General features: G+C 52.1%; 1 protein-coding gene across 3 annotated transcripts in view; it reads left to right on the top strand.

The window, feature by feature from the left end:
• Positions 1-12,953, top strand: part of HM13 (histocompatibility minor 13) — a 41,113-nt gene extending 28,160 nt beyond the window's left edge. For 2 of the 3 annotated variants that reach the window (XM_029219993.1, XM_029219994.1), the window contains 4 exons: positions 2,977-3,013; positions 5,381-5,483; positions 9,704-9,789; positions 12,543-12,953. In XM_029219993.1, the coding sequence (XP_029075826.1) occupies positions 2,977-3,013; positions 5,381-5,483; positions 9,704-9,789; positions 12,543-12,642 (326 nt within the window). In that variant the 3' untranslated portion in view covers positions 12,643-12,953. Of the gene's footprint in view, positions 1-2,976; positions 3,014-5,380; positions 5,484-9,703; positions 9,790-11,487; positions 11,635-12,542 lie in introns of all 3 variants that reach the window. The other variant, XM_029219996.1, reaches the window with a different exon arrangement.
• The last annotated feature ends 9,073 nt before the right edge of the window (positions 12,954-22,026 follow it).

The following is a 22,026-nucleotide window of genomic DNA, read 5'->3' as shown; positions in this document are numbered from 1 at the left end:
CTTACATTGATTTTTTTTTTTAACATCCTTATTGGAGTATAATTGCTTTGCAATGGTATGTTAGTTTCTGTTGTATAACAAAGTGAATCTGCTATACATATACATATGTCCCCATATCTCCTCCCTTTTGCATCTCCCTCCCACCCTCCCTATCCCACACCTCTAGGTGGTCACAAAGCACTGAGCTGATCTCCCTGTGTTATGCGGCTGCTTCCCACTAGCTAGCTATTTTACATTTGGTAGTGTATGTATGTCCATGACACTCTCTCACTTCGTCCCAGCTTACCCTTTCCCCTCCCTGTGTCCTCAAGTCCATTCTCTACATCTACGTCTTTATTCCTGTCCTGCCCCTGCGTTCTTCAGAGCCTTTTTTTTTTTTTTTTTTAGATTCCATATATATATGTGTTAGCATATGGTATTTGTTTTTCTCTTTCTGACTTACTTCACTCTGTATGACAGACTCTGGGTCCATCCACCTCACTATAAATAACTCAATTTCGTTTCTTTTTATGGCTGAGTAATATTCCATCGTATATATGTGCCACATCTTTATCCATTCATCTGTCGATGGACACTTAGGTTGCTTCCATGTCCTGGCTATTGTAAATAGAGCTGCAGTGAACATTGTGGTACATGACTCTTTTTGAATTACGGTTTTCTTAGGGTATATGCTCAGTTGTGGGATTGTTGGGTCATATGGCAGTTCTGTTTTTAGTTTTTTTGTTTTTTGGGGGTTTTTTGTTTTTGTTTTTTGCAGTACGCGGGCCTCTCACTGTTGTGGCCTCTCCTGTTGCGGAGCAACAGGCTCCCGACGCGCAGGCTCTGCAGCCATGGCTCACGGGTGCAGCCGCTCCGCGGCATGTGGGATCTTCCCGAACCGGGACACGAACCCGTGTCCCCTGCATCGGCAGGCGGACTCTCAACCACCGCGCCACCAGGGAAGCCCTTTTGGGGCTTTTTTTTGTGGTACGTGGGCCTCTCACTGCTGTGGCCTCTCCCGCTGTGGAGCACAGGCTCCGGACGCACAGGCTCATTGGCCATGGCTCACGGGCCCAGCCGCTCCGCGGCATGTGGGATCTTCCCAGACCGGGGCACGAACCTGTGTCCCCCGCATCGGCAGGCGGACTCCCAACCACTGCACCACCAGGGAAGCCCTGTTTTTAGTTTTTTAAGGAACCTCCATACTGTTCTCCATAGTGGCTGTATCAATTTACATTCCCACCGACAGTGCAAGGGGGTTACCTTTTCTCCACACCCTCTCCAGCATTTATTGTTTGTAGATTTTTTGATGATGGCCACTCCGACTGGTGTGAGGTGATGCCTCATTGTAGTTTTGATTTGCATTTCTCTGGTGATTAGTGATGTTGAGCATCCTTTCATGTGCTTCTTGGCCATCTGTATATCGTCTTTGGAGAAATGTCTATTTAGGTCTTCTGGCCATTTTTGGATTGGGTTGTTTGTTTTTTTTGATATTGAGCTGCATGAGCTGCTTGTAAATTTTAGAGATTAATCCTTTGTCAGTTGCTTGGTTTGCAAATATTTTCTGCCATTCTGAGGGTTGTCTTTTCATCTTGTTTATGTTTTCCTTTGCTGTGCAAAAGCTTTTAAGTGTCATTAGGTCCCATTTTTTTATTTTTACTTTTATTTCCATTTTCTAGGAGGTGGGTCAAAAAGGATCTTGCTGTGATTTACGTCATAGAGTGTTCTGCCTATGTTTTCCTCTAAGAGTTTTGTAGTGTCTGGTCTTATGTTTAAGTCTTTAATCCATTTTGAGTTTATTTTTGTGTATGGTGTTAGGGAGTGTTCTGATTTCATTCTTTTACATGTAGCTGTCCAGTTTTCCCAGCACCACTTATGGAAGAGGCTGTCTTTTCTCCATTGTATATTCTTGCCTCCTTTATCAAAGGTAAGGTGACCATATGTGCATGGGTTTATCTCTGGGCTTTCTATCATGTTCCATTGATCTATATTTCTGTTTTTGTACCAGTACCATCCTGTCTTGATTACTGTAGCTTTGTAGTATAGTCTGAAGTCCAGGAGCCAGATTCCTCCAGCTCCATTTTTCTTTCTCAAGGTTGCTTTGGCTATTTGGGGTCTTTTGTGTTTCCATACAAATTGTGGAATTTTTTGTTCTAGTTCTGTGAAAAATGCCATTGGTAGTTTGATAGGGATTGCACTGACTCTGTAGATTGCTTTGGGTAGTATAGTCATTTTCACAATGTTGATTCTTCCAATCCAAGAACATTGTATATCTCTCCATCGGTTTGTATCATCTTTAATTTCTTTCCTCAGTGTCTTATAGTTTTCTGCATACAAGTCTTTTGTCTCCTTAGGTAGGTTTATTACTAGATATTTTATTCTTTTTGTTGCAGTGGTAAATGGGAGTGTTTCCTTAATTTTTCTTGCAGATTTTTCATCATTAGTGTATAGGAATGCAAGAGATTTCTGTGAATTAATTTTATATCCTGCTACTTTAGCAAATTCATTGATTAGTAGTTTTCTGGTAGCATCTTTAGAATTCTCTATCTATAGTATCATGTCATCTGCAAACAGTGACAGCTTTACTTCTTCTTTTCTGATTATTTACACTGATTTTTGTTAATATTCGATCAGCATGCCCTGCCCCCTCGGCTGGGCTCTGAGAGGAGTGGTTTTGCTTCCCCCTGTATTGCGTATGGTGCCTAGTGCTTAGGCACCCTATAAATGTTCGGGAGGGTGGGCCCAGTGTGCCACACTGTGGTGCTCTGAGTTGCCAGGTCAACGTGGTCCCAGACCAAAGCAAAATCCTGGGCCCGTCTCATTGTTCCAGGTGGCCTGAAGGTAGAGAAACGGGATTTCTGCTGGCAGTTCGCAGTGTCAGCCACACCCTTGGCCCCTGATGATTGCTCCGTGGCTGAGAACAAGTGGGGACCCAGTTGCATATTAGCTGACTACCCTGCTCCTCTACCACTGTCTAACCTGGCTTTCTCCCCGCAGGAATCTTCATCGCCTTGCTGCTGCGTTTTGACATCAGGTAAGCTGCTTAGGCACCCTAACGCTCAGGTTCCACAAGTGAGGGGCCTCCCCTGGGCAGGGAGGTTCTCTGGGGACCACAGAGAACTCGGGACCACAACTTCCACCCCCACAGCAGCCAGGGCAATTGCGATTTTATCTGCGTTTTGCATCTTGAGGTTCTAAGTGTTCAAAGAGCCTGGAGAGGGTGGGGGAGGTATGAATCACAGAGTGAGATATAAACCCAGGGGGTCCTGGTGGTACCCATAGAGCTTTCTTACCGTGTGTTCTTGGCAAGTGAACTGACCTTTCTGAAGGAAGGTTTCTCATCCTTAAGTTAGTAGTAAACAGGAGCTCCTGCCTGGGGCTGACCGAGAAGATGTGGAGGGAGTGCTGAGCACAGGCTGACCTCAGCGGCTCCCAGGGAAGTCCAGCTGCAGGCACCGTCATCATCATTATCGCTTTTTATCAGCCGGGGTCAGGTCACCATGTTCCAGCTGCTCTAGCTGTTCCACACCCTCTCCTTACTCAGACATTTTCAGTCCGTTGTAGAAAGTGAGCACAAGGGCAAGGGAAGGGGGCCAATTTGAGCCACCCCTTAAAACTCAGGAAAGGTCACACCGAGTTAATGCACCTGGTCATCTGGGCCTGACACCAGTAGGTGGTGCTCAGTCTTCCCAGTGGAGGGCTTGCTGTGTGTGCGCTTAATTTTGAGGTGGTTTATGAACTTTTCTTAATCTCCTTGTGCCCAGTAGTTGCCAGAACAGTAATGGTGTTGAAAGTGGTAGTGAGAAACTCAGTGCCAGTGCATGGAAATCCAAGTTGCATGTGAAACTTTAACTTACGCTCACTGACATAGATCTGGGTTATTTGGGTAGTGCCACTGTGGAGCCTTTGGAAGGGACCTGGCCAGTCTGTAAGTAGAAGCACATCTGTGCCAGCTGCTCTGCCCCTAGATGTTCAGAGGTAATACAAAGAGCAACCCACGAGAGTCTCCCGGCCATTTGCTAGAGACACAGATTCACCTGGCAGCACCCTTGGAGGAAGGAGCTCATTCCTGGCCTGGACTTGCAGGATAAGCAGGTCCTTCCGAGATGGTTCCAGAATCTGCGTGACATTCCCAAAGGGAATCCGTTACCCTCCAGGCTGCGCAACAGGACAGGTCTCAGTGTACTTGCAGCTCAGGCTCAGAAGCCACCAGGGTAAGGAGGGAAGGGCATCAGAAGTACTCAGTCATTCCACAGATGTTGCTGGACACAGGCAAAGGTCCTGAGCTGCCATTGTGAAAGGGCATCAAGTGATGGCAGTGCCAGGTTGCACGGGTCAGCTCTTCTGAAGCTGATCTTGGGCGAATCGCCCAGAAAGCCACTGGCCTTCTATCCATGTAATCAGCGTCCATTCAGTACTCACAGCGGGCTACTGAACTGTTAACCTGCACTGCGCTTAAAAGAACTCTGCTGTGCAGCTTCTGTATCAGTGTTCCTCAAAGCATGATCCACCTGTACCAGATTCAAAATGCAGATCCCCAAACCAACAAGGACCTACTGTATAGCGCAGGGAGCTACACTTAATATTTTGTAATAACCTGTAAGGGAAGAGAATCTGAAGAAGAATATATATATGTATTTATATATATATATCTGAATCACCATGCTTTCCCCCTGAAAGTATATTATCATATCGTATATTATACATATAACAATAATACGTATTATATATATAATAAGATATATATATATCGTATCGTATATTATATATGATATTATAAATCAACTATACTTCAATTTTTTAAAAAAAGCCAAAAATAAAGTTATTACAAAATTAAAAAAAAAAAAAATGCAGAGCCCCAGACCTATTAGATCCGACTCCCTGGAAATTGGACCTAGAACTCTGGGTGTTTCTTTTGTTTTGTTTTTGTTTTTGTTTTGTTTTTTTGGCCGTGCTGCGTGGCTTGTGGAATTTCAGTTCCCTGACCAGGGATTGAACCCGGCCACGGCACTGAAAGCCCAGAATCCTAACCGCTAGGCCACCAGGGAACTCCCGTACAGCTCTATTTTTTAACATGCTGTCCAGGTGATTCTTCTGCTGGCCTGAGCTTCCTAGCCACTGTTCTAGGTTATAGCACTTGATATTCAGCAACCACTAGGGAGATGGCTCGTGGTTTTCCCATTTTGCAGATGAGTAAACTGAGGCTGACACAAGGAAAGTGACTGGTCCAAAGACACTTAGCTGGGGCAGAATCAGAGTGCATGCTCACCTCCAAGCCCCCGGCCCAGAGCTCTCAGCCACCCCACACAGCCTCCAGGGTCTTCCCCAGCTCCCCCCCTCCTCACTGTTGCTCTGCAGTGCCTCAATCTCACCCTCCTCTCTCCCCGCACCATCACTGAAGCTTGAAGAAGAACACCCACACCTACTTCTACACCAGCTTTGCAGCCTACATCTTCGGCCTGGGCCTGACCATCTTCATCATGCACATCTTCAAACACGCCCAGGTGAGCATGACTGTCCTCGGTGTATCGGGAGTGCTTTCACTGCAAGTGATGGGCATGTACTTGTCCCACATGCAAGCAGTGGTGTAGAGCAAGCGTGTCTGTGCTTCTCTTGGCCTTTTCACCTGTGGTCGTTGGAAGGTGACTGCCCTGCTTCAGGCAGCACACGCACACTGGTGGCAAGGAGGAGGAGGAAGGATGCCAGCATGCCTGTCGCCTTCATCAGGAAGGCGACACCTTTCTCCGAGTCCTCTCAGCAGATTTTTGCCCACATCTCCTGGGACAGATCAGTGTCCCTGGGCCCCAGCTGTAATGTGGCCATGGCTTCTCAGCCTCGGTAGTGGGAGCGGACAGAAGAACAGGATCAGGTGGGTGTTGGGGGTCTCAGCCCATTGTCCACCCACCAGGTAAGTGACAGGATGTCAGGGCCCCCCTTCCATCACTCCCCAAGCAGGCCAGGCTCTGCCCCCTTCTCCCACCTAGATGGGTACTGAGCTGCCACAGAGTGAACCAGGCTGGGCTGGGGCTGAAAGCTGTCAGTGTGGCCTGGAGAAGAGGAGCTGGGGAGGGGAAAGCCAGCAGACAAGGTTGCTCTCTACTGGAAATAAGAGCACTCCCCATGTGTCAGGCTCTGCTCAGTACTTCAGGAGGATCCTGTGAACAGATGAGGGAACTGGAGTTCAGGTGCTATGTGGCAAGTGCGTGGTGGAGCCAGGATTCAAACCTGTGTCAAGTGAAGACCAAGCCCAGGCTCTGAACCCCCGGCCATGGGAGAGGCAGTGGGGAGTGGAGGCCGAGGGAGCCCTGGTGTGAATCCAGGCTCCACCATCTGCTTTTGCAGGACTCTGGGCAAGTTGCTGAAGTTATACTCAGGATTCCTCCCTGATTCGTGAAAATGGAAAATGAGGATAAATAATAGTAGCCACCTTGGGGTCGTCTGAGGGTGAAATGAGTTAATATAAGTAAAGTGCTCAGAATTGCCGGCCCAGTTAGCATTACTGTACCCCCTCCACCCTCCCCTCCTCCTCCTCCCTTCCCGCTTCTCCAGGGCACCGGCCACAGGGAAGCCACATTTAAATTAATCACAAGAGCTGCTGGCCAGTTACTCTGTGCCAGGCACTGTGCTAAACCCTCTCGCTCATTAACTCATTTAGTCCTTAACAATATTTTTATATCTACAATGTCTGTGAAATTGATACTTACGTTTCACAGAAGGTCCAAGGTCCCCTGGCCCATAGAGAAACCAAGAACCAGTGGGGAAGCACCTCTCATTCACTTCTGCCCCAAATGGCCTTGGAAGCTCCGCAAGCTGAGAGGGACATGCCCTTGGCAAAGAGGGCGCACAGAGTGCTTGGGCCTCCTTAGAGGTCTCTTCTCCAGCTGTCAGTCCCGTGAGAGTCCAAGCCCAGAGCTATTCCACAGAGGGCCACCAGGTGGCAGGCTTGCCTTCTGCCTGGGCTAGACTCAGAGAAGGCTCCAGTGGGAGCTCTCACACAGGCTCAGGGCAGAGGTGGGAGAGGTGGTCCTCTCTGTGGGAGAGAGAAAAGGAGCCTTCCCTGGGTGACGCAGCAAGTCAAGCTGAGACCTGGCTGGAGCCCTAGACTCCTGGTCTCAGGCCTCTGCTACTCCCCAGCAGCAGCCCAGCTGTTCTCAGTCACCCACACGGGCATCTCTCTGAAAATCTTTTTTGGGATGGGGATTGGGACACAAGGGAAACCTGTTCTTTGAGCTCCTTCTCCCTCTCCAAGACATAGGCAGTCCCAGTGCGAGCAGTTCCCTAGGTAGGGGTCACTTCTGCCTCTGTGTTCCCATTTGGCTTCTATCAAAAATGCACTCCAGGGCTTCCCTGGTGGCGTAGTGGTTGAGAGTCCGCCTGCCGATGCAGGGGACACGGGTTCGTGCCCTGGTCCGGGAAGATCCCACATGCCGCGGAGCGGCTGGGCCCGTGAGCCATGGCCGCTGAGCCTGCGCGTCCGGAGCCTGTGCTCCGCAACGGGAAAGGCCACAACAGTGAGAGGCCCGCGTACCGCAAAAAAAAAAAAAGAAGAAGAAAAAAAGAGCCCCTCAGTTGCTGCCAGCTCTTAAGTGAGGCAGGCCACGGTGGGGCCAGACTTCTGCGCACCCTCCTCCTGGGAAGCCTTCTATTTGGCCCAGCCTGGCCTTGGTGAGGAAAATATACTGGACTTAGAGACAGAGGAACCTGGGTCTGTATCCTGACCAACTGTGTGATTTAGGGCAGATCCTTTTTTCTCCTCTGATCTTCAGTCTCTTCATCTATAAAAGTGATCTATTTTTCAGAAATTAAATTTTAATCAGTTTGTATTTGTTTTATTTTTATTTCATTAATTTTTGCTTTGCCTTTATTATTTTCTTCCTCCTTTGGGGATGTTTATTTTATTCTTTTTCTGGCTTCCTGATTTGAAAACTGAGATTGTTTCCTTCCAGTCTTTCTAGTAAATATACTTAGGATTACAGATTTTCCCCTGAGTACTGCTTTGGCTGCCTCTCACAAGTCTTGGTGCACGCCTTTGTTGTTGTGATTTCTATCATTCTTGGCCCAAAGCCTATCTCATAGCAAAGACCTGATGCAGGAGAAGAAGCTCAGCTGCCCAAGTTCAAATCCCAACTCAGCCACTTAACACCCTGTGTGACCTCAGGCAAGTCATTTCCTTCTGAACCGTAATAGCATCATCTGTAAAACTCAGATCCAAATGATTAGGGTGTTATTAGTTTCAAGGATGACATATATGAAATAGGGTAGTTCACAGCTCACCCATGGCAGGAGCCAGGAAATGGTCTGATGGTCAGCCTCAGGAGACTCTGGAGCCGTGTTCTCTAGCCAGGTGTTGGCTTTGCCTTTGGAACGATGTCTCCTTCACCCTCACCCTAGTTATCTCCAGGACACCCCCTTAATTTTGTGAGCATCTGTGAGGAAGCCATTGGCTTAGTATTTACCAGGCCCTCTTCTGAGTACCAGGAATACAGCAGTGAACAAGACAGCTGTGGAGCCTGCCCTCATGGAGTTCACAGCGTAACAGGAGAGAAACTCCAGCCTATAATGGCACAGGGATGTTTCAGTCCAAGTTGCCAGAGAGTGTTGTGAAGAACTGCAGGGGGAGTGGGGGAGCTGAGAGTGTGCAGCGAGAGGGCCTGACTCCATGCAAGCAAAGGCTGCCCCACAGAAGTAACAGCTGAGCCGAGGTCTGATGGAGGAGGAACCTAGGCACAGGTGGGAGAACATCCCAGAAATGGTACATGCAGAGGTCCTGTAGCTTCAGGTGACAAGGAGGACCAAAATGAGGCCAGTGTGGCCAGAGCAGGGCAGGGCAGGTGAGGTTGGAGAAGGAAGCAGGGGTCACATCTCATGGGGACTTCAGGCTGCTGGGAGCATTGGGGGCCATGGAGGGTTGATCAGTAGCATGAGGTCCAGCTTTCAGATGCTGCAAGGAGAAGAATGGTTTTGGAGTCTGGGGGGTGCCCAAGTTCAACCTCCAGTTTGCCATTTAGGCCTCCAAGGCCTGGGCTACCCCTTCTCCTCCCGAAGCATCAGCCTTCCTTCCGTACACAAGGAGGATGGTCACAGCGGGTGTGCAGATGGACTGAAGCGCTCCCCAGAGGCTGAGCTCGGTGCACACAGTAGGTACTCTGGGAGCAGGGCCTGTTAGTGTAATTGTCCTGTCCTCCAGACCCAGCTTCACCAGGAGTTTCCTCACAGGCTCCAGGCCCAGACCACCTGGGCATGAATCCCGGTGGAGCCAATGACCAGTTGGGTGACTTCAATCCAGGCCACAGAAAGTACTCCATCCATAGCAGCTATGTCATAATCATTGTCATTCTAACAGCATCTCCTGGAGCGTTGTTAAAAGTGCAGACTTCCAGCCCCAGACCTAGGCAAGCAGGGTCTCTGGGAATAGGACCAACTCAGGAGGTTGCAAGTTTGAACCTGATGTCCTGGGCAGTTGGGATGCTGCCATCCAGACTCATGGGCGCCCTTAAAGCCCTGCATACTTGAGTTTCTTTGGGTTTCTTGTGTTCCCTCCCAGAGAAGAACAGCCCTGGTCTGGAGTCAGGAGCCCTGGGTTTGGGCCCAGCCACTGACTTGCTCTGTGAACCTGGGCAGTCAGTGTCCCTCAGTCACACCCGGGAGAGGGTTGGGGTGATGGGCACAGCCCTGAGCGTGTGCCCTGCCCATCATTGCCTCACCAGCCTGTGTTCTCTCTCAGCCTGCGCTCCTGTACCTGGTCCCCGCCTGCATCGGCTTTCCTGTCCTGGTGGCACTGGCCAAGGGAGAAGTGACAGAGATGTTCAGGTAAGAGGCGGCAGGGGCACAGGTGCACCTGCAGGCAGCTAGTGGAGCCTGCCAGGGCTGTTGGTACATGTCTCCAGGGGAGCACTGTTCCCACCACCGGCCTCACCCCTCGCCCTTTCCACCAGCACATGAGTGCCAGACCCGTGGGCACCAGCGGAACCCTCCTGGGGGCCAGGAGCCAGGGGAGGGCAAGGCCTTGGGGCTCTCGAGGCAGCCCCCACACCCAGATGCCAGCTGAGTCTTGAGAAGGAACTGGCTGGTGTAGATTCCTCCCCAGACGGCCCCACTGTGGGGAACCCTGCGTTCCCATTCCTGACTCTGCTGCCATGTGACTTCAGGCGTGTCCTTCCCCTCCTCCGGCCTCAGTTTCTACATGTGAGTAATAGAGGGGACTCTAGTGTGATGGAAATGCCCTGTTAGAAGTCAGGTGTCAATCCCCATCCAGTCGCCTCTGTGGCTGTAACCCACAGCTAGCTGCTTTCTCTCTGTCTCAGTCGCACATATACCCCTTCCCCATGGCCGTCCGCACACCTGCCACACCGATGATCAGCCCCACCCTGACCCCGAGGCCTGCATGACTCCGACAGGTGTCTGCTCCCCAGCAGCACTGACCCCGCCCACCAGGGACCCAGAGGTAGCTGCCGGGTGCAGCTGCAGCTGCCCACTCGGGGGCCTCCCCAGCTCCACCTGCCTGGCCGAGCCTTCTGCGCACCTGGCTGCCTGCAGGGGGGCCTGTGACTCATCCCTCCCCCGTACCTGCCTCTGCCCTTCCTAGGAGCCCCAGGCTCCCAACCTGCCTGCTCGTGGCTCCCGGCCCGGCAGAGCCCTGTGGACTCTGAGGCAAGGCTGGGGGTGAACTTGGGGGCAGATCTGGGGGAACTCTGGGGGCAGGGGTGGACCTGAGCCCTGAGCTCAGTCCTTACCCTCACCCTCGGCTCCCAGCCCCCACTTGGGGCCACCTCCCCAGCCAGGACAGAGGGTGCCTGTCTTTAACCACTTGGTGCTTTGTTTCTCTAAATGTTCGCCCACATGGGCGCCCCACCTTTCTGTCCCCCACTCCCCAGGAGGTTCTTAGATTGAGGTGATAAAGCAAATGGTCTCTCTCTTCTCTTTCTGCCCATCTCTCTCCCTAATTCTCCACCTTATCTTTGGTTTTACTTTTCTTTTTATTGGCACTCTCCCTTTTTTATAAAAATTCATTTACTTCTTTTTAAATAGGTAACACATGCACATCGGTCAAAATTCCACAGCATGAAAAAAAAATTCCATAGCATGAGAGGGACAACCCCTCAGACCTCAGCCACCCCCAGAGGCCAGCTCTGTCCCTGGACATTCAGAGACATCTCTGTACCTAAAAGCACATATGTGTGTACACATTCTTGTGTAGACGGTGGCATTCTTGGAGCATTCTGCATCTTGATTTTTCACACAAGGGTGTATCTGAGAGATGTTTCCACAGCAGCATGTATACATCTAGGGCATCCTAGTTCTTTTGCAGAGTGTCCCCCTATGTAGGTGCATCTTTTCTTCTTTGTTCTCCAAGTAACACTGGCTTCTTTCCACAGAGCCTGAGAGCGCAGAGATAGATAAAATAAGACCCAGTTCTGCTCCCTGCTCCTTGGAAGAGAAGTCTCTGTCCTCCCTTAGTCTCTTCCTCTCCATCTCTTTTTTCTGTCTCTCTGTCTGTCTCTCACACAGCTACGAGTCCTCAGCGGAAATCCTGCCTCATACCCCGAGGCTCACCCACTTCCCCACAGTCTCGGGCTCCCCAGCCAGCCTGGCGGACTCCATGCAGCAGAAGCTAGCTGGCCCTCGCCGCCGGCGCCCGCAGAATCCCAGCGCCATGTAATGCCCAGCGGGTGCCCACCTGCCCACTTCCCCCCACTGCCCTGGGGCCCAAGGTAGGGCAGACACCCCAGCTCCAGTGTACAGGGCAGGGAGGTTTGCCAGGGACAGGCGGCAAGAGGCAGCTCCTCCACCACCACCAGGCAGTCACGGTGCCCAGCTGCAGGGCGGGGGAGCAGGGCCTCAGAACCCTGGTGTCCTCACCAGTACGGTGGGACTCATGCGAGAGTGGGTGTCAGCAGCCCTTGTCATACAGCAGTAGACACTGTTAGCACTCTCCGTATACCGTGTACATATAGCCTTGGGCAAGTCACTTTCCTGTCTCAGAAACCTCTCTGTTCATCTGTAAGTGGGCACGTGCCTGCCTTGTGTGGTTGATCTGGTAAGGAAATGTGAGTATTATCCTTGGCATGAGCTCACTTGCTCAATAAGTGGAGCCCATAGTAAGAGTTAAGCAGGGTGTCCGCCTGGGAGAGTGGCACCCTGCCCCTTGCCAGTAGAGCAGCCCCCTGCCTGCCCGCACCCCTGGGGCTGAGCTGTTTGACTCCTGCCGTGTGCCCTGGGAGGCAGCGCGTCTCCCGTAGCCTCATCCTGGCTGCCCCTTTTCTCCCCCATTCTCTCCAGTGGAAGGTTCAAGAAGCTTAAAATTGGCCTTCACAAGCCCAAGTCCAACCTCTCCCGTTTGCCTCTGCCCTTGCCACCTCTTGGCACCACCAGGCACAGAGAAAGCGGAGCAGGCAGCCTGTCTGAGGAGGGCGCACAGCGGGGCCGGGCCAAGTCCTGGAAGGTGCTGGGCCGAGGATGTGCGCGCCCAGGGGTTTCCCCGCGATGGTGGGAGCTGGGGCACAAAGATTCTGCTCTTCCCTCCTCTAAATGTGTCATCGTTGTTGTTTTGTTCTTTTGGTCAGTTATGAGGAGTCAAATCCAAAGGATCCAGCAGCAGTGACAGAATCCAAAGAGGGAACAGAGGCCTCGACATCGAAGGGGCTGGAGAAGAAGGAGAAATGATGCGGCTGGTGCCTGACCCTCTGAGGGCCAGACACACGGGCCCGCACGGCCGCAGTCCTGCTGAAGGGGAACGGCAGCTCCAGGGGAGGGGCAGGGGCAGCAGGCTCCCTCCAACAGGGCCTCCGGGGCCTGGTTCCCTCTCCCCCATCTCTGGCCTCGCTCTGCCTCTCCCCATCCCTGCCCGCAAAGGAAGCCCCCAACTGCCCCCACCCCCCCAGGTGCCAGGTGGGAAAAGTGGGTCTGATTTTTAGACTTTTGTATTGTGGACTGACTTTGCCTCACATTAAAAACTCATCCCATTGCCCGGGCAATCCACTGTGCTTCTGGAAGTTTCTTACCCAGTATCTTACAATGGGTTTACTAGGTCTCACCTTCCCACCCAGGGACTTTTCTGTAAGGAAGGGGACTGTGGACCGTCGCAACCTGTGTTGAGGCCCTGACCTCTGGGCCCCTCCTTCCTGTATGCCCACCCAGCGCCTGGCCAGTATGCCAGCTCAGCACTCCCAGGATACCCTCTGGCCAGAAGAGGGGGCCCTCGAGCCCTCTCCCCTGCCATCCAGTTTTCCTGCCACGCTGCTCCCAATACTTGGGGTCACTGAGGGTGTTGGACGGGTGCTGGATGCATTACCTACTGGCGGAAAGGTTTGCAGGGAGGAGGCCGTGGTACCAAAAGGCTGACCTGACTCAGCAAGGGGATCATTATCTGCAAAGCCAGGGGAATGGGCAGGGCTGTGAGAGCCCCAGGAAGGAGCCCGGGTTTTATTCCCAGGACGGCAGAAGTCATCCTCTGTGAGCCTGGTGTCCCCATGGCTTCGGCTGGAGAGCACTTGGACGCTAGGTTGCCCTAGAGATGAAGGCCCCACCGCTCCCATTCTGCCCATTCCTGAGATTCTTCCCAAAATGGCTACTATAAGGCCAGAAAGATTCTGATTCTAGGAGCCGCCCCCAGGGCCCCTGGAGAGGCTGTGGGGTGGGGGTGGAGGGACTGGGCCCAGTGCTTCCGAGAGGCCATCCAGGCCCGATAGCTGGAGATCCCATAGCTAGGGTTTCTCCAAGGTTTGCTGAAGACAGCGGCCCTGGCCTGTAGGAGAACCCCCAGTGGACCAAGCCGGGGGTGGGCACAGCCCTCATCTGCCTGCTTAGGGTGGGGTCACTGGGTGGAGAAACTGATGTGGGGGAGGGTGGCCACTGGCCCGGGACTCAGACCTTCAACACCCCACCCAGAGATCTCTCTTGCCTGAGCTTCAGGTTTAAAGGCTGAAAATGACAGGGGCTGCCAGACAGTTCGGAGCTAAAGCACAGGTAGGAGCAGAGAAGGGGAGCTGTTACATGTACCGCGCACCTCAATACAGGATTTCACTTAATTCTCACTCTCAGGCTGTGGGTGCTAGTGTAAGCCCCATTGCACAAGTGAGAGAGTTGAGGCAGATTACCTAATAGATATGGATTTGACCTTGAGCCATCTGAATCAAATTCCAGAGTTCCTAAGGACTTTGCAACTCCTGTGCAGACCCCTGTGCCTGATCCCTACCAGCTTCTCTGGGCCTTCTGGAAAGGAGGGGTAGGAAATCTCAAAAGCCTCTCCCAGTCCAGGGGGTCCCTTTCAGGGACTTCTCGTATCTCTGCCGACTCCAGCCGCCTCCAGCCGCCTCCAGCCGCCTCCAGAGGGGAGGCCGTGTGGTCCTGGAACAAGGCCACTCTGAGGGCGGAAGATGGGGCAGGCAGCCCAGGCACACAGCACGGTTGGTTCTGCAGCCCGGAGCCCACAAAGGCCTCATTGAGTCACCGCCGGCCCCCGGCGGAGGCTGAGGTGGCAGTGGCGCCGGGCGCCTGCCACCTAATGACCGTCCTGGCCCGGCCAGATGTTCCACAGACCTCGGCAGTGGCCGGCCAGGGCCCGCCGGCCAGCCGGCACCGCAGAGGCCACTCTAATTCCAATTAACCAGCTTCAGCTGAGCAAACAGCGGGCAGCGGTGGCCCAGCCCGGGCGGTAGGCCCGGCCCGCAGAGCCTCCGAGTCTAGACTCCAGATGTGAACCGCCACAGCCAGAGTCCCATGGAAAAATGGCACCAGGCCGGGCACGGATTGGGTCTGCACGCCGGAGAGGTGGGGGTGGGCAGGGCCCTGGGTGGGCCTAGTGCCAGCCTCACCCTGGAGTGGGAGTGGATTCTTAGGAAACTGCTCCAAAGCCCCCATATTCTGCCCCTGATTTGTTAGGTGTCCCTCTCTGTGGCCTCAGTCTCCCTTGACTGTGGTAGGTGGGAGGGGTCTAATGTAGGGGAAGGGAGAAGGCCAGCCCTGCTGAGAGCTCCAGTACGTTATTTCATTTGTCTTTCACGTGTCTAGCATTATGCTATGTATTTTAGAAATATTTATGTAATCGATATAACAGCCCTGTGAGGTAGGTACTATCATTTTTACAGGTAAAGGAAATTGAAGCAGAGAGACATTTAAGTGCCCAAGGGGAGGATTTGAACCCAGGGTGCCTGGCTTCCAGAATCATGATATTCACCACAGGTGGTGTCGATGCAAGTCAGGATGCTAAATTCTGGCTTCCGGTCTCGTGGTGGTGTTGGAGGAGAGGGTCAGCGTCTGACAGCAAGGCTGCCTACCACAAGGTGACAGGCAGGCCTACCCACTCTGTCCTGTTTCCTCAGCTGTGAAATGGGTAAGACCCTCCTGGGTGGCTCCAAATCTGGGAGTAAAGCCCTGAGATGCCCTTTTGGGGCTTCAGCACCATCTATGAGCTGGGCATCGGTCAAGCCGCTAGACACAGCAGGGAACACAGGGCAAGCGCGGGTTCCCCAGCTGACCTTGTGATCAGGGAAACCGACTTGAAATGGCTGAACAAATGGATAATGTCAAGTCAATGATAACGTCAAGACCTCAGGCAGGAGAGGTGCCACCGGCCCCACGCCAAAAAAAGGGCAAGACTTGCCCGGGGTCTCATAAGGAGTGGAGACCAGAGGCGGGGCCTGCTGCTCCCTGCCCACCCGGCTCTCCCACCGCTAGGATTCCCTCCACGTTCCAGGCCGGGTCGTGGGAGGCGGAGGTTGGGGAGGAGGCAGCATCCTGCCCGGGTGCGTCAGGAAGGGCCGAGCGGGAAGGAAGGCACCACCCCCACCCCCGCCGCGGCCACACCTGGTCTCTCCAGGCGGGCAGCGGCGCCCGGGCCGGCGCTTGGCTCCAGCGAGTCTGGGCCGCCTCCCCGCGCCGCCCGTCGGGGGCCGCCAGATGGGCCGGCCGCCCGCCCAGCTACGCAGGCAGGAAACAGCCACCAGGGCTGCCAGGAAGGCGGACGCGAGTGGCGAGGCGGGGCCGAAGTGGCCCCGGCCCCTGAGGGGAGGGGTCAGGCGCAGGCGCGGCCAAGACCCTGTAAGCCGTGGAATGCCGGCTCAGCCGCCTACTTATCAGGGATTCCTTGGGCAAGTCACTTCTGTTTTCTATCCCCCAGTTTCCCCACCAGTAAAATGCGTCTGCTTATCCCAGCTCTTTTCTTATCACTGTGTGACCTCAGGTCAGTTTCTTTCCCTTCTGTTCCTTGGTTTTCTTACCCAGAAAATGGGGCAACAGCGATGGGCCATCTCCACTGAGATAAAACTCTGGGAGGGCTGAGCCTTTGCTTTCCTCCCCACCGTTGTAACCTAGCATCTGGCCCAGTGACCTAAAGAGTGGCACTCAGTATTTGTTGAATGACTTGTTGAATGTCCCAGGTCTAGGAAAATCCTAGGGGACTGGCACATAGAAAGCAATTCATAAATGGACACACTCACATTGCCTTGGGTCTGCTGCTTACCCACAGTGTGGGTTCAGGCAAGCAGCTTCCGGTACCTGAGCCTCAGTTTCCTCGTCTGCCCCACGGGTGGCTGTGAGGATTTAATTGAAATAATCCATGGAAATAATCCATGGAAAGCACGTACAGCAGGTCCCCAATACATTATATGTATGGAAGAGTCTACAAGATGTGTAAAAAGAGATACTAATTTGGGTAAATTTGACAAGAAAAATATGAAGGTGGCTTGGAAGGAAATTTTTACTGTACATGTAATCTTTTGTATACTTTGTATTCTTTAATTTTTGAATTTTTCAAAGACAAATACAATTGAAAATAAAAATAAATCCATCCCTGGCAAAAAGAAGTATCAGCTATTATCTCCAACTGTCAAAGGAAGCCCCTTAAACTCAGAAAGGGTCCAAAACCTTTCTGAGTCACAAGGAGCTGGGAAATGGCAAAGATGAGATTTGAACACAAATCTGTCGGACTCGAAATTAAAAACAAAGAGGAGTGAGGAAAGGAAGCTCATTTAGCCTTCATTACTGTTTCCAAGAGAGGATCCCTGTCTGAGTAGAGGGAAGAGGCCAGCAAAGCGGAAAAGAGTGAGAGATAAGGAAAGGTGAGCAGATCTCACAAGGCCAGGCCGTGGAGCTTTGGCTTTATTCTGGAGGCGTTGGAAGCAAAGGAAGGACTCTGAGCCGGGGAGTGACATAGTCCTTTCTAAGCATTAAAATTGGGAAGTCCTGGAAGCCAAGGATGGGGCCCCAGGTCAGTGATAGTGATGCACTGAGTGATAAAAGGGCAAGGGCCCCGGGGGCAGATGAACAAGAGAGATTGAGAAATCAAAGCAGGCCAGAGAGTGGACCCACGGTCATCCAGATATCCCTCAGCAGCATGGCAGGGCCACGAACCCACGTGTCCCAACTCTATTTACCAATTTCCTCTTCCTTGGAGGTTGTTCAACCCATACCACTCCCACCCTTAAAAATGTCCTAAGACCCCTGCAGGGGCCCTGAGTCTAGTCTGGTGCCAGGAAAGAAGCCTAAATTCCCAGCAGCTTTGAGCTGAAGGGAACTAAGGGATGAGAGCATGCTGGCGTAGATAACTGATTGAAACAGCATTTCCTCCACCCCAGCGTGTGCTCAGAGGGAAGGGCCTGTGATCTTGTTTGCAGGCACTTGTGCATATGCCTGATGCCCCCATGGGAGTGCAGTGCTCTTAGTGCAATGTGCAAGCTTTGGGTGTGCCCAAGGCACACATAAGTGCACAGCAGACCTATATGTGTGTGAACCTGCATGTGCACCAGCCTAGGGGCCTCGTGCACACCCATCCTTGCAGGCACCCAGGAGGTGTCCAATATGTACTGGGCAGTGTGAACAGAAACCTTCATGGATGGGGCTTCCCTGATGGCGCAGTGGTTGAGAGTCCTCCTGCCGATGCAGGGGACACGGTTCGTGCCCCGGTCCGGGAGGATCCCACATGCCGCGGAGTGGCTGGGCCCTTGAGCCATGGCCGAAGAAGAACAGCAGCGCCATTATTGAGCATTTAGTGTGTGCCAAGCACCATCCCAAGTGTTTACATTCTCCATGTGGTGAGTCTCCATCATACAGATGAGGAAATAAAGGCACAGAGAAGGGAGCTGCCCACACAGCAATCAAGAGCTTCCCCAGCTCTGAGTTCACATGAGGCCACCACCCACTTGTCATTTTTCATGTCATTCAAAATTCATTTATAAAAACCTTATCTAGAAGTTGCATCCATGCCTTGTAGAAAATTAGAATATGTGTTTAAAAAAATGGGAAAATAAAACAGCATATTCCTGCCACCCAGAGATTACTGCTGTTAACAGCTAAAACATAGATTTCAGGGTTTTTTTCTATTATGTATTTTTTAGCACAAATAATATCTATAGTGCAAACTATTTTGACATCTATTTTGTTTCCGTAGTTGACAATCTTCCCCTTCTCATTTTGGTCAGGCATCATCTTCTGTAATACCCAGACAGCATCCAACCTCTTTGTCATTTTAAGGCAGACCAGGTGAGACAAATAAGCTATCTGCATGTGAAGGCGGACGCCTGAGAGGCGGATGAGGCCCGCTGGGGTCAGTGATGGGCCCTTCCTCCCCACTGCACCCTGCCCTCCTGTGGAGGGGCCCAGACACTTGCCCTCCTGAGACAAGCTATTGGGGAGGGTGGGAGGCAGCAGAGGGGACCAAGAGAAGGCCCAGCCCCTCGGCACTGCATTCAGGGCCTCTCCATGTGCCCGTGCCCTGCAAGTAGACACCCCCCTTGCTGCTAAGAGCTGCGTGCCCACCCCCTCTCAGGCTACCCTAGGGTCCAGCTGGGGCCCTGGAGTGGGGAGGGGAGGTGGAGGCATACAAGACACACGCGTCAAAGGCGTGATGGGGCGGGGGCGGGGGGGAGTGGGGACGGCGGCGTGGGGGGGTGGAGTAGAGAAAACCCAGGGGCCAAGGCCGGAAAGCCAGCTGCCATGGTGTGGAGCTGGGGGGAGGGGCCAGGCCCCTTTCTGCTTGAGAGGTTCTCTGTGCAACTATACCTGTGTGTGAGGGTGAAAGAGTGTGTGTTCTTGTGGAATCTGTGTGAGTTTGGGGTTTGTACAAGTGTGTGGGTAAGTGTGAGGATGCGGAAAACTTACGTGGGGCAGAGCTGCAGATGTGTTGCTACCTGGTGGTGGTTGTGAACTCATGCTTATGCGTCTGGATCTATCGTGGCGTGTTTAAGAGTGTGTGTTTGTGAGAACGCTTGTGAGCCAGGGCCTGCATTGGTGTGTGTGTGAGAGAGCAAGAGAGGACAATCCCGTGTGACTGTGGGAAGGGGTTTGCGGAAAGGCTCTGCTGGTTCGAGCTGGTGAACGTGCGCTGATCCACCTACTTTCTGCCCTCGTGTGTGAGTAGGTCTGTGTTCCAGGTCTCATGCTATGGTCTGTGCTCCCCTCTGCCTGGGTCCTTCCAAAGCCTCAGCCCCATTTTACAGATGAGGACACCCAGCCACCGGGTGCTGTTTTGATTCTGATTAGCTTATTCTCTCTCTACCGCCGGCCTTCTGTCCAAATGCTGGCCAGTCCTTACTGCTCCAGTCAAATTGATGACACCTTGTTTTTTAAGCCTAAAACCTGCTTCTCCCAATTTGCTCAGCAACTATTTGCTAATCACCCTGGATTTACCTAGGACATACTTTCCATGAATGAAAAAGCCATTCAGGGAACAGCGCTGGGAAATGCCCCCACGGAGACGCTGATTTGTGCTTTATGCTGTGAAAGTCTCCTACTCTAACCGTTCAGGCCCAGATATGCAGCACATCAGTGGGAAAGTTGCAACTGAGAGGGGGGAAAAAAAAAAACAAAAAAACTTTTTGTTTTCAATCTGTGTCTCTTTTAAGCCCCACGGGATGGAGATGTCCTAAAATAAGAAATTAAACAAGAGGGGAAACCCCATTATCTTTTTTTAATGGGTCCCTCAGGATTCCACACAGACCCCCTTCCCAGCCGCTGTGTGGTCCAGGCCTGAGAACACCCAGCCCCCCAGCCCCGTGGCCCACGCCCACCCACCACCCAGCCTGGGAGGCAGTTTCCCAGGATTCACATGGTAATGAAGGCATCCATCTTCTCCCAGACACACACTGGGCCCTCTGACCCTCCCAGGCCCCCCACACAATGGCCCCCCAGAGTGGAGGCCCCACCACCTGTTGGATTTTCCCAGGGAAGGGAGAGAGAGGGTCAAGGAGAAGAGCCCCTTCCTCTCAACCCGCAGCCCACTGGCCCCTTCTACCTGGGAGTGAGACAGTGAGAAAGCCCGTGTCCTCACTCCCTCCTTAGCTGACTGCACCTTCAGTTTCCTCATCCGCAAAATGCAGGTGGTGGTACCTGAGTCATTGGTGGCTGGAAGGATTCCATGGGGAGTGGTGCTAAGTGAACTGCAGACAAATGGGGAGTGGAGTCAATGCTAAGCTCTCAGCGATCACCACCACTTTACATGGGACCAGGCCAGATGCAGCACGTTGCATCATTGTCACAGTGCATCTCCATCACAGTCCTGCGGTTGGCACAGCTAGGATCCATTTGTAGAACAGGACACTGAGGCCCAGGGAAGATGGACTTCGTGCCCGGAGCACCACAGTTCTCAAAGCCACAGAGCCATGAATCCAGTTTGCCTCACCCCACAGCCTGAAATCCTAACCACTACTTTAGATCATTACCATCATCATTATCATCACAATTATTGAATTAGATAGTGATCCTGGAAAAGGCCACATGAAAGTCCCTAGGGAAGCCAAGAAGGGTGGCTTTACTCATCTCTGTCTCCCCAGGGCTTAGCCAGAGCCTGGCACACAGTAGGTGATTAATAACTGAGGATTGCATGAGTGACATAACTGAAAAATGAAACACACATTTATTTCTGGGTCACAGAGTCTGTTTCATTATCTCTTACCTTCTATTGAGCATCTACTGCAAAATGCTTATGAATAAATGATTCCCCAAATAAATGCATAGTTCCAACTTGCAATAAGTAAACAGAGACGAAGGTGGGGAGCGGGAGGGCATTCACAGCAAGTAACCGAAAATCAAAGTCACGGCCTCTTTAAGTGGAATCTTGGAAATCCCTGGACCACAACACCTCCACACACACACACTGCTGCTCCCCAGTGCAGAAATTGCCTCTCCTGCGCCCTAACCCAAATCCTTAAATATTCAGAAGTTATCTCTATGCATTTATAGGTGTGGGGACAGGATGATTTTTATCTTGTTTAGAGCTGATCTATATGTCCAAACTCTCTATAATGAATATGTGTTATCATTTTAATCAGCCTTAATAAAAGGAATACATTATTATGAAACAACAAGTCATGTAGAAGTACATGCCACAGAAAGGGGAAGGTCCACCTTCAACCTGAGTCCTCGACCTGATCCCACATCCCAACCGCAGAGACAGCCCCTATGCAACCTGCTGGAGTAACTGGGCATTTTATTTTATTTTTTGGCCACATTATATGGCATGCGGGACCCTGACCAGGGATCAAGCCTGTGCCCTCTGCAGTGGAAGTGCGGAGTCTTAACCATTGGACTGCCAGGGAAGCCCCTCTCTGGGCATTTAAAAAGTGTATCTAGGGCTTCCCTGGTGGCGTAATGGTTAAGAATCTGCCTGCCAAGGCAGGGGACACGGGTTCAAGCCCTGGTCCCGGAAGATCCCACATGCCGCGGAGCAACTAAGCCCGTGCGCAACAACTACTGAGCCCGTGTGCTATAACTACTGAAGCCTGCATGCCTAGAGCCTGTGCTCCACAACAAGAGAAGCCACGGCAATGAGAAGCCCATGCACCGCAACGAAGAGCAGACCCCACTTGCCGCAACTAGAGAAAGCCTGCGCATGGCAACAAAGACCCAGCGCAGCCAAAAATAAATAAATAAAACAAATCTTTTTTAAAAAAAAAATAATAAAAAGTAAAACAATTTTTTTTAAAAAAACTTTTTAAGTACATTCTAGAGAAACCCTGAAGACATTATGCTACATGAAGGAGACCAGTCCCAAAAGACCAAATATTGTATGGTTCCATTTATAGGAAAGAGCCAGGATAGGCAAACCTATAGAGA

This window comes from Monodon monoceros, unplaced genomic scaffold, assembly GCF_005190385.1.
Source record: "Monodon monoceros isolate NGI ecotype Baffin Bay Population unplaced genomic scaffold, NGI_Narwhal_1 Super_Scaffold_13, whole genome shotgun sequence".
Lineage (NCBI taxonomy): Eukaryota > Metazoa > Chordata > Mammalia > Artiodactyla > Monodontidae > Monodon > Monodon monoceros.
Note: the sequence above shows the minus strand (reverse complement) of the source record. Positions and strands in the feature narration are given on the sequence as shown.